This window comes from Helianthus annuus, chromosome 10 (genome assembly GCF_002127325.2).
Source record: "Helianthus annuus cultivar XRQ/B chromosome 10, HanXRQr2.0-SUNRISE, whole genome shotgun sequence".
Classification (NCBI taxonomy): Eukaryota; Viridiplantae; Streptophyta; class Magnoliopsida; order Asterales; family Asteraceae; genus Helianthus; species Helianthus annuus.
The window spans coordinates 12011632-12024413 of NC_035442.2; the positions used below are offsets into that span (position 1 = coordinate 12011632).

At 38.1% G+C, this 12782-nt stretch overlaps 1 protein-coding gene across 1 annotated transcript; it reads right to left on the reverse strand.

Moving 5' to 3' along the window:
• Positions 1-10002: 10002 nt before the first annotated feature.
• On the reverse strand, positions 10003-11192 carry LOC110884002 (transcription factor MYB14). Its single transcript, XM_022131674.2, has 3 exons — positions 10984-11192; positions 10764-10893; positions 10003-10624 (listed from the first exon to the last, which is right to left on the reverse strand). Exons 1-3 carry the CDS (start codon positions 11114-11116, stop codon positions 10138-10140), a joined length of 750 nt encoding a protein of 249 aa, XP_021987366.1. The 5' UTR covers positions 11117-11192; the 3' UTR covers positions 10003-10137.
• Between the last annotated feature and the right edge of the window lie 1590 nt (positions 11193-12782).

Below are 12782 nucleotides of genomic sequence, written 5' to 3' on the forward strand. Positions count from 1 at the left end.
TCATCCGGCACCCTCCGAAATCTGCGTCAGCATACGCCATCAAATCCAGACCACCTTCAGCTGGATACCACAATCCAAGCTTAGGCGTTCCTTTCAGATATCTGAAAATACGCTTGACAGCTTTCAAGTGCGATTCCTTCGGAGTTGATTGGTACCTAGCACACAAACAAACAGAGAACATAATATCTGGTCGTGAAGCAGTTAGATACATCAATGAACCTATCATTGCTCGATATAGAGTCGGATCCACTTCAGGATCTTTCTCATCATCGGGTGAAAGCTTGAGATTTGTCGGTAGAGGCGTGTCATAGGGTAAGCTATCTTCCAATCCAAATCTTTTGAGAATCTCATGGACATACTTTGTCTGGTGCACGTACGTCCCGGTATTTTCTTGACTCACTTGAAGACCTAGAAAGAATGATAACTCGCCCATCGCGCTCATTTCAAACTTTGACTTCATCACCTTCTCAAACTCACGACACAACTCTTCATTTGAAGAACCAAAGATTATGTCATCAACGTAAATTTGCACGATCAGAAAATCTCCCCCTTTCTTCAAAATGAACAATGTGGAGTCGATTGCACCACGCGAGAACCCATGCTCCAAAAGATGCTTTGACAACGTCTCATACCATGCTCGAGGAGTCTGATGGAGACCATAGAGAGCCTTGTCCAACAAATAGACCTTGTTGTCTAACCCTGGAGCTTCGAAACCCGGCGGTTGGGACACATACACAGTTTCATGCAATTTCCCGTAAAGGAATGCGCTTTTCACATCCAACTGATAGACTTTGATACGCATGTGTGAAGCAAAGGCCAGAAACAGACGAATAGCTTCCAGTCTTGCCACCGGTGCATAAACTTCTGTATAATCAATCCCTTCTTCCTGATTGAAGCCTTGAACAACCAACCGTGCTTTGTTTCTGACAACGACACCCTTATCGTCCTTCTTGCACTTGAAAACCCATTTCGTGTTGATTGCATGCTGGCCCTTAGGAAGATCGACCAAATTCCACACCTTTAACTTGTCGAACTGAGCTAACTCTTCTTGCATCGCCTCACACCAAGAATTATCCTTCAGAGCCATTTGATAGTTCTTCGGCTCTATCTGAGAGATAAAACATTCATGCAGGCTAAGATTGTAGATTTCCTCTTTCTTGATAGCAGAGAACAGACATTGCATCTCTGAAATACTCCTTCGCGTTTGCACTCCCGCATTTGGATTCCCAATAATATTATCAACAGGATGATGAATATTTGTTCTTGGAACTGGGATTGCCGGAGCTTGAAGATTGTTTCCCAAATTCGATTGAATCTCCCCCTCAGCATGTGCATTACTACTAGAAGCTCCACCATTACCAGAAGACGCATCAACATTTGGATATGCTGAAAAGTCAACGTATAGATCTCCACTTGTAGTTTGAGTAGCTGCATTGGGGATCTGCTCAGCAACAACATCATTTACGGTCGAAGAATCAGCGACTGGAACATTCGAAGACACATTAGTAGGAATACTTGCTCTCCAGCTCGCATCTACTTCATCTTTGTTCACAAGATGTGTGTATACAACCTCCGAATCTTCTTCTGAAAGATCAGGAAGATCAAACGAATCAAATAATTTATCATAATCATATCCGCTTTTGGGACCGAATTCGGACGGTGGAGGATCGAAACTCAAAGGAGTTATATCAAACACGATCTCCACTGTTCGTTTCTTGATGTTATAAACGCGTTTGTTTGGAGTTCCATTGGCATAACCCAAAAAGAACCCAATTTCACCAACTTCACCCATTTTCGGAGTATCTTTGGTGCGTTTGATAACACACTTAATCCCAAAAGGCTGAAAACCGGATAAGTTCGGTTTCCTGTTTTCAAGCAATTCATAACAAGTTTTATCTTCTCTTTTGACAGTAAGCACATGATTTAACACATAACATGCAGTGTTCACCGCCTCGGCCCAGAAGAAAATTGGTAATTTCGATTCAGAAAGCATAGTGCGGGCCGCCTCAATTAGGGTACGATTCTTCCGTTCTGCAACTCCGTTCTGTTGAGGAACATATGGAGCGCTGAACTGATGAATTATTCCCATTTCCCGACATAACTCATCCATATACTGATTCTTAAACTCAGTGCCGTTGTCACTTCGAATTTTCTTAATAGGAAGTGAATAATTTTTCTCAAGTTGTTTGAATAAATCTCTTAAAATACCAGCGGTTTGATCCTTTGTTTTTAAGAAAAATACCCATGAATAACGTGAGAAATCGTCAGTGACAACTAAGCAATAAGACATCCCACCAATGCTAGCGACATGGATCGGGCCGAAAAGATCCATGTGAAGCAACTCAAGTGGTTTTTGGATTGAGTTAACTGTTTTCAGTTTATGAGGCTTTCGTTTGATTTTTCCTTTTTCACATGATTCACATTTGTTGTGCATATTAAAACTACGTAAAGGAACCCCCAACACCAAGTTGTTTTTCACTAAGTGGTTCATTTTTCGCAGATGCACGTGGCCCATTCTCCTATGCCAGAGATACGATTGATCTTCAGTCGCCTTTGAAAGTAGACAAGTCACTGGAGCAGATGAGTTAACCAACGGGCGCATGTCCATGACATATGTGTTATTCACCCTTGGAGCCCTCATAACGATCCAATCTTCAGGAACAACAAATCCCGGACGCAAAACAAAGCAAGCCTTATCAGTGAAAAGCATCGTGTACTTGTTATCACAGCTTTGAGAAACCGACATCAAGTTATGCTTCAGTTCTTCAACGTAGTTCACTTTGTGCAGCGTGATTTTGCCATTCGACACAGAGCCTTCACCGGTGATGTAACCACCCTTTTCACCGGCAAAATTCACATAACCCCCACGAAATTGTTTAAAATTGTTCAATAATTCTTTATTTCCTGTCATGTGTCTGGAACAACCACTATCGATATACCAAATATAGATAGCCCTCTTCAGCTGCTCCTACACTCCCCAACAAAAATTTAGTTAGAGTGTGGGACCCAAGCCATGATGGTCTTGGGTCGTCCTGATTCGTCAACATAAGAAAACTCTTTGAAATAACCATCATCGCCTCTGTGTCCACCATTTCCATTTCGGAAATTGTTGGAATGAGTCCCCGCAAATAGTGGATTATACGGAGTTGACGATCTGTTGGTATAACCAGAGTTTCCATACCCTCGGCTTCCATAGTTTTGGTAATTGTAATTTTGATTCCTCGGTGACTCAAAATTCCTACCAAATCTAGGAGCATCTTCGTGTCTTGAGAATGATCGTGGATGATTATCCGAATGCGGTCTTTGATTTGGAAATCGGGGGGGTGACCCATTTCGATCATTCACGAATCTGTTCTGTGCATGAGGTCTAGCATAGTTGTTGTTCGAACCTCCAGAACGTTTCTCATTCTCAACCCCTTGAAAGGTGACATGATTTTGTCGTCTGTGAGGGGTTTTCTCACGAGTATCATGTCTTTGAGGCACATTTTCTGATCTGTCCCCACGGTTATTAACAGCGGGTTTCTCTTCTTGATCCTGATTTTGTTGTGATTTAACATTTGGTTTAACAGCTGGTTTAACTTCTTGTTTAATCACTTTGTTTTTCTCAACCTTTTGATTTTTACCATTTTTCTTTTCAACATTAACTGATTCATTTTGTGGTTTGTCAACAAAAGGTTTCTTTTGATCAGGATCAACAAGTGATTTACCCCTGTCATCTGGACAGTCTGCTGCTAAGTGTCCTTTCCCACGACACTTGTAGCATTTGCGAATTTTCGCAGCATTCTTTGGACGTTCCTCATGATCGGTCGAAGATGAAGAGGCATTGGTGGGATTTTTCAAAATTTGGTTCACAAACTGTGAGTTGGAACCAGTTTCAATTTTTACTTCTTCTTTGATAAAATCCTCCCCTTTAACAAACTCAGTTTTAGGGACATTTTTCAAAGTCTTTTTATTTTTCCCACGTGGCTTTGGTTTTGATTTTTCATTTTGAACTTGATTGAAAATTTCCAAAATCTTGTTGCTTATCAAATTTTCAATGTTTTCAAGGTTCACTTCATTTTTCTTAGAAATGCCACTCTTCTTTGACTGATCTGAGTCTGTAACTTCATCTGGCTCAGATTCTGACTCACATTGTGGTTCAACTGTCAGAGGAGTCGTTGGCACAAAGTTTGCCAACTCAGGATCAATGCTTGGCATCGATGTATAGTTATGGTTTACCGGAGGAGGCACCTTGGTATAACCAATGCCAAACATTTCTTCCTCAGATTCTGTGAGACGTTGGCTGTTAATACAGAAATTCATCACTTCAGATGAATCCCTAAACTTTTCAATCTTTCGTTGCAATTCCAAAATCTGATTATCTTTTTCCAAAATGATTTTGTTCTTTTCCAAAACAGAATTTTGACTTGTTTCAAGTTCAGATTTTAATTCCTGATTTTTAAGATTTCCCTTAGCCACAAGTCTCTCAAATTCAGAGATATCATTTTTCAGTGCTTTTATCTTAATTCGGTGTTCTTTATCCGAATTAGACAAAACCGCAATGAGTTCTCTGGATTTTTCTAAATCTGCAATTAAGTTTGTGTTATGAAGTGCATATCTATCAATCTTAGTCACAAACTCAACACATCTAGCACATCGCTTATCTACAGAAGATGATTTTACCTCAATGCCAGCCATGAATGCATAAGCCTCGTTTTCTACAGAATTTTCTTCCAACCTTTTAGCTTCTGCATCCGCAAATTGCTGCATTTCAGCTGTGGAGATGTTGAATTCAAAGCGTTCTCCTTTTTCTCCATCTTCTGTCTTGCTAGGCTTCTCAACAGTCTCTTCGATCGAAGGACTTTCATTCTCCGTAACATTCCCCGAATCCAACTCTTCCCCAAGAACTTCAGCTACAACTGCAAGCTCCTCAATGCTTGTCTCTTCAACAACCTCTTCATACACTTCTTCGTTCACAATTTCAGCTATAAAAGCTTGTGACACAATAGCTCCTGAGATGTCTTCCAAAGCACAACCCCAGTCATAAGGCTCAGTCACACTCTGTAAAGGTTGAGCCACCATAGCATTGTTTGTCGAAGATGTGGTATTTTCAGACCCACTTGAACGAGCACTTGAGTTGGATGTAGCATTTGATGCATTGTATTGAGGTCTTGAGTTGTTTCCTCGGGAGTTGTTGTCTCTGTCAGATCTTTCCATCTTCGGCTTTCGACAATCACGTGCGAAATGCCCGTAGATCCCGCAGTTGTAACACTTTACCTTTGACATGTCAACCCCCATTCGAGTCTTTGTCTGTCCCCCTATGAACTTCCTACCCGTCTTCAGCAAAAACTTCTTCGCTCTGCGAACTAGTAATGCCATATTGAGCTGTAGATCAAGTTCTTCCATCTCGTCTTGATCTATCTGATCGAAGTCTTCATCGAGACTTGACGGTTCAACTAGTTTCCCAAGACAGAAATTCTCGTATGCAGTCATGAAGGACGCCAACAAACCCATATTTTCTTCAATCAACTTCAAACCGCTTGCATCTATCTTAGGAATGTTCACACTTGTTCCTTGAGATTTCTGAGCACCACTAGAAGAGTACATCCCTTGATTTGAAGTGGTTGTCCCACTTGAACTGACTGTGTTGCTTATGAAGGCGTGTTCACTTGCAGGACCTTCATTCTCCGAATACAAAGCAACACCGACACCACCATTACTACCCTTATCCGTTGGTTTCGAAGCCTTGTATAACTGAGGATCTTGGATCTTCTCGAAATCAGACGCTTGATCTTCCATATTCCAAGCATAACCTCTCAGTTTCTGAATAGCTTCTTCCAACGAAAGCTCTTCGTAGAGAACACCCTCTCTGATCAAAGCGGTGTACATATTCCATTCTCTGGAAAGACAATTCAGAAACTTCTCAACCTTCTCGAATTCAGTGTAGATATTCTCTTGACTTCTATCAAGCTCGCTCAGCAGATGATAAAATCGATTCACAGTGTCATCAAATGACTCATTCTTTAACGCTTTAAACACAACAAATTGAGTCTTCAACTTCTCGAGTCGTCGTTTCTTGTAGATTGCATTTCCTTCATATCGCTCTATCATGCTATCCCACAACTCTTTCGAAGTACTTCTCTTACGAAACGTATGAAGTATCGATTGTGGCATTGCCATAGTTATCATCGACATAGCTTTCTCTTCACAGTCAAAAAATCTCTTCTGTTCGTCAGTAAGCCCCAAATACGTATCAATCGTCAACGTACGTATTGGTGTAGCACCACATCCTTTAACGATGCACAACCAGATTTTGATGTCTTTTGCTCGAACATATCTTTCAAAACGCTCCTTCCACTCAGGAAAATCAAGTTCGTTGATCAACAAAGGAGGTTTGTCGTTACTCCCTACCTCAGCATTGTGCTTGAGGTTTTGCACCATTGCAGTCAGATTGTTGTTTGCCATTTCAGAAACCAACAGTAGATTTCCAAGAAAGAACTGTGTTACTGAATAGATTTTCTAAGTCCAAACTCAGAGAGAAAACACGGAGTGAAATGTCTGAGCTTTCACCACAGTGTGAAACCCGGATCACAAAAACCTGAAATAAAACACACAGAAAAACTCGGACACTACACTGTTAGGAATTTAAACTCAGACTTCCTAATGAAAGATCAGACTCACTAAGAATATAAAATTCGGACTCTGAGGTTAAAATTCGGACACAGTGATCTTTAGACTAAAATTCGGACTCTCTAAAATAACACAAAAAAAAAAAATCGGACTCTACTAACAATAAAAAGTCGGACTTAAAAATATTATAAAGATTCGGACACACAAGATAAAAGACGAACTACTTAAAATTTGGACAAAATAGTTAAAAGTCGGACTCAATAATACTTAAATGAAAACTCGGACTTCAAATGAACTAAGTAAACTCGGACCTTCTAAATAAAAGGAAACAAACTCGACTCAAGCACTTAATAATTCGGACTCCTAATACTTTTAACAAAAAAAAAAAAAAAAAAAAAATCGGACTCTAACTCAACTTAAAACCATATAAAAAAAAGTCGGACTCCTACTCTATGTAAACTAAAAGTCGGACACTAAAGAGTAATAAAACTCAGACACTAATTCGGACTCAAAGACTGATAATAAACAAACCTCGGACTCAAGAAGTAATAAACTCAGACTACTAAAAAAAAAAACTTAAAATTTGGACTAATAAAGGGATTAAAAGTCAGACACTCTAATAAATAAAATAAAAAAAAAATCGGACTCCTAGATGGATGGATAAGAAACTTAGACTAAATATAGTAAAAAAAAAAAAAAAATCGGACCTCACTTTGGACTTTGTTGGAGACCCTCTAATAAATAAAATAAAATTCTGACACTATAATAACTAAAGTTCGGACCAAATAACTAACACCAAAAGTCGGACTAATAATAAAACATCAAAAAGAAAAAGTTGGACTATGATATATCTAAAAGAACTCGGACTTGACTATATCAAGGAAATTCGGACTCTAATATACTTACTAAACTCGGACAAGAGTATCTATAATAAACTCGGACTCATTATATTATCTAAACAAAAACTCGGACTCAAATCATTAACAAACTCGGGCTCAATTTAATCACTTAAAAAACTATGAAAGAACTCGGACACCCTTGAAACTAAAACTCGGACACCCTTGAAACTAAAACTCGGACTCTAAAAAACACTTAAAAAAGCTCGGACTTTAAAATGTTTAATAAAACTCGGACTAAATAATAAAACTAAAAAAAACGGACTCACTATAACATTACTAAACTCTATTATACTCGGACTCAACTATAAACTCAGACTCTATTATACTCGGACTCAACTATTGACTCGGACTAGAGACTAAACTATATCTAAAAACTCGGACTCAACTATATCTAAAAACTCTGACTCAAAGTTATCTATAAAACTCGGACACTTGACTACACAATAAAAGTAAACTTCGGACTATAAATATACTAAATAACTCGGACCAAATAATTTACCTAAACAAGAGAAATTCGGACCAACTAGAAGGAAACTCAGACTTTAATAAACTCTAAAGGGAAAACTCAGACTAGGAGAAAGCTCAGACTGAATGAATTGAAACTCAGACAAGTTTCAAAACTCAGAAGGAACCAATCTTCGGAGTATCTCCCCAATGTGACTACACACTGGTTCAACAATACCCCGGAGACACAAACACAAAGTGTAAACCACGGACCAAGCTTCCAAAGATCAAAACTCAGAATCTTTATCTCCTTCAAAGGCTCTGTATGAACAAGAACAAAAACCCCTGTAAAACCCAGATGAAGAAAACACTAAAAACTCACTAACTACTCAAAATCCATCATCCAAACACTAGAAATGAATGAAGAATCATGAATAACACACAAAAACTCACTAAAATCTCACTAAACCCAATCAAAGTATGAACTGATCTCACCAAAACCTTCAAACTAAGAACACCTACAGTAGTATGAGCACACTGCTCTGATACCACTTGTAAGGCCTCCTAATCCAAGATCTCACTCAGCTAAAGCAACCAACAGGTGTGCGGAATCCACCTGATGATCAACCACTGTAGATGAACACAAGAATGCAAGGATTTGAGAGAGAAATCAAGAATACACAGAGTATTCTTGATGAAGATGAATGACGTCACTCACACAAAGCGCCGCCAGACAAAAGAGAATGATTAGGGCACAGAAATTCACACAGAATCGTTACCTTGTCTATTCCATATTAAAGTATATATACAAGGTGAAACCCGGACTTTCCACACCAAATAGAAAGCCCGGACAAAACATACAGCACAAAGCAAGCACAGAGTTTTTGCTACAAAACTCAGACAAAACAAGACTATACAAACTCTGTCTAATCATAAACTCTTTCTTGCCATAAACTCTTTCTAGCCATAAACTCTTTCTAGCCATAAACTCTTTCCAAAACATAAACTCTTTCTAGCCATAAACTCTTTCCAAAACATAAACTCTTTCTAGCCATAAACTCTTTCCAAAACATAAACTCTTTCCAAACTTTGGACATTGTTCAATAAAGACCCTAAATGTTGGAAGCCTTGCACTTATCACCCAAAAGTGCATTAACAATAATAATATAAAGAAATTATATCGGGTATACAATCAGGTAAACGGGTACACTTTATCGGGTAACTGGGTCGGGTAAACGGGTATATAACTAAATCCCAAACCCGTCCCAAACCCGTGAAAAAATAAAAACCATCCCCAAACCCGTCCCAAACCCGATTAACCGACCCCAAACCCGTCCCAAATGTGTCGGGTTTCGGGTTTACCCAGCGGGTTCGGGTTTGATTGCCATCCCTAAATATGAATGAAAGGCTACACCACCCCCTTGATTGATCCGTCATGGTTTGCATGGATTAAAACTTGGCAACCATGGCCCCCCTTTCCATTTTTCAACAAATCATTTCCTTTTTCTTTAGACAAAGATAAAATAAAATAAATAAGGGGCTAGTGGTTTGGGTCATGACCACACCCGCTATGGGGTGTGGGGGTCATGGATTGGAACATTATTTCCACATAGGACCATTAATTAAATGATAAACCATCCCCCTTCTTGATTGATGGTGGTTCCCATGGATTAAACCACGATTACCACGACCTTCCAATTTGATAATTTTAAGACAATAATAAATTAAAAAAATAAAGTCGATAGTGGTTTGGGTCATGACCACACCCATAGGGTAGTGGTTTTGAATGACAGATTAAAGATGGATGACACGACACCTATGTGGAGGGTCATGGTGGTCATGAGAGTCATGACCACACCCTATAGTCTACCCTTAGGGTAGTGGTTTTGGATGATGGATTAGAGGTGGGTTATATGGCACTAACATGGAGGGTCATGGTGGTCATGAGGGTCACGACCATATCCTATAGCCTAAGTTTAATTTGTGCATGGTTTAAATCATTAAACATAATTATGTTTAGCAAAACTTTAGATTTTTAATAAATATCTAACGTTATTAAAAAATTCCATTTATAGATTTATATTTAATGTATTGGCATCCAGAATACAAATACAGTTGTTAGAAATAATTTGTCTAAGAAACCTAACTAAAAAAAAAAAGAAAAAAAAAAACATTTTGTCATCTCCTAAATCTGGGACAATTCTTCCCCTCTTGTGAACACATTGAACCAAAAGTCCATGTCATCATGCAAATTTGACTCAAACCCACTTCCACTTGGATGTTGACCTATGTTTTCATGTTCTGTCAGTAACTCGCCGGAGTTCTCACCTGAAAAAACCTCCGACCAAAACTCATCATCCATCTCCGGGAAGTTCTCAAGAACCATGTCCTCCATGCACAAGTTATCATTTCTACTTGTAGTCACTGAAGATATGTCGGTACATGAAGGTTGTGGCGAATCGATTTGATTATAACTCGCTTGACTCCTCGAATTCGACTCTGATAGCGATGACCCAACACCGTCTACTTCGGATTCTTCCTTTGTTTGTTGGAATCCAGAGTTGTTAGCATCATTAGGGTTAGGTTTTACTCTCTTTTTTAAATGTGTGTGCCAAACATTCTTTATCTCGTTATCCGTGCGTCCGGGTAACCTTGCAGCAATAGCTGACCATCTACAATTAACATCACAAGATCAGTACAAACTTATAAAATAGGTTTGTGCTAAACGTAACCCTTTTTTTCATGGGGTAAGATAAAAATTCAGGGGAGGGTACGTTTAGTAAACCCCAAAGAAATAAAACAAGTACACACCTATTTCCCATAACGGCATGCAATTGTATGATGGTTTCTTCCTCTTCTTTACTAAAATTACCCCTTTTGATATCCGGTCGTAAATAGTTAGTCCATCTTAGCCTGCAACTTTTCCCACACCTCAATAAACCTGAAAAGATGAACACGAAAAACGTTAGATCATGAAAATTATCAAAGATTATAGTCTACAAACTTCTAATGATCAGGTTTTGGTGATTACCGGCAAGTTTAGGAAGAGCGCGCCAATTTGGGTGGCCGTGTTTGTCAATATACTCGACAAGGATCTCGTCTTCTTCGCGGCTCCATGGACCTTTCTTCAAACCCATCTTTTCGCAGCATGGAGCTCTGACCATTTTTGTTCAAGTTTTATGTGTGTTAATTTGATGGAGTTCTTGTACTAAAGGTCAGCAGTGGTGAGATGAAATGGGAAAAGAATTGAGGGGTAAATATATAGGGGGGTGGAGGAAGGGTCGAGGAAGACGAGAGGCCAAGTGGAGTGAGGGTCCAGGGGCAGCCACCATTCTTGTATAATATGTATAGTGTATATATGTGGGCTTTTTGTATAGTTTTTGTCACGATCAAGATGTATACTAGGTTTTGTATTCTATAAAGTATATTAATTAATAATATTAGTGACTAGATATGATGGGATAATGCAAATGTGAAACAACACATGTGGGGATATCGATTTGGGATATCAATTAAAGTTATTCATAGTTAAGATTTTTGGGGATCGATTTAGGATATATATTAATTGAAGCTCGCTTGATATTACTTGGTTTGAAATTGAGTCGAGTCAGCTCGACTTGGCTCGAATTATTTTAGTTTTAATATATTTTGTTTTTATATACATATAATATATTATAGATAATTGATTATTATTTGAGGGTATTTAGGTGTTAGTTAATGAACTTATATTTATATTGTATTTCGTTGATTTTTGAATCTTAGTTAGCATTTGGTTGAACATGATTTTGGCTTATTGAACCTATTTTGGATGTGTTATTTTAAACTATTGAATAATATTTTAGATTATTGAATTTGAAAGCTATGTATTTTTTTTTAAATTCGAGCCTAACCAAATCGAGCTCGAACTTATATTTTCAACTTGATTTCAAAATTGAGCCGAGCTAAGGTTGCTAGGTTTATAATCATGTCGAACCCGAGCTTACCCCAAGCTCAGCTTGACTCGGGGCATAAACAACTCTAATTGACACATGTCTCTTATTATTATTATTATTATTATTATTATTATTATTATTATTATTATTATTATTATTATTAGATATAGATATTGATATATAATTTAGTGCAAATCAGGGTCGGCCCAAGCCCAAGTATTTTGAGGTTTGGGTTTTAGGCCACCAAATCTATAGGGCCTTCAGATTTAAAAAAAAAATATTATATATGATATAGGCACGGGTTGCGAATTTGGATCATGGATTTAATGTGTTAATTAGGTCGTAGGTTATGAAATGCAGAAAAGGCGCTGCTACTATTGCATATATGGAAGTCGTAAAGGTTGTAGGTTATTATTATCTTATGGGCGGCAATTGCGATTTACAAGATACGGAAGAGAAATCATCACTACAATATGCCGTTAATAGAGAGAGATGGAGAATTGAAACAGTTGCTACATCGATCAATATCTACAACAGTAATATGAAAGATTTCTAACCTTTAAATAAGATGAGTCATTCAGTTTTTGTCATATGAGTTCATAGTTCGAAAATTGTTATTTAAATCATCATCATTCATTCTCTGTTAGAATTAGAAGGCTTCTAAATCTATGAAATCTGAATCTAAATTTGTGACGAGATAAAAAGGGCAGTGGTTGGCTGACACAATTGGTGACGAAATTGAAGGTCTTCGATTTAAAATTAAGGTACGTTTATCACTATTTCTCAAATTGCTAATTGCAAATTAAGGTACATTTATCACTATTTCTCAAATTGCTAGTTGCCCAATTGAACTATGTGATATATTTTGGTAGTTTTTGAAGTCTTTAGCCCTAATTAA

Bases quoted from the DNA above. Each gene is read 5' to 3' on its own strand.
- LOC110884002 (XM_022131674.2), bottom strand. From the start codon at position 11,116: ATGGTCAGAGCTCCATGCTGCGAAAAGATGGGTTTGAAGAAAGGTCCA. The intron at 10,894-10,983 runs GTAATCACCAAA...TCATCTTTTCAG, and splicing joins CGCTCTTCCTAAACTTGCCG to GTTTATTGAGGTGTGGGAAA. The intron at 10,625-10,763 runs GTGTGTACTTGT...TGTTAATTGTAG, and splicing joins CATGCCGTTATGGGAAATAG to ATGGTCAGCTATTGCTGCAA.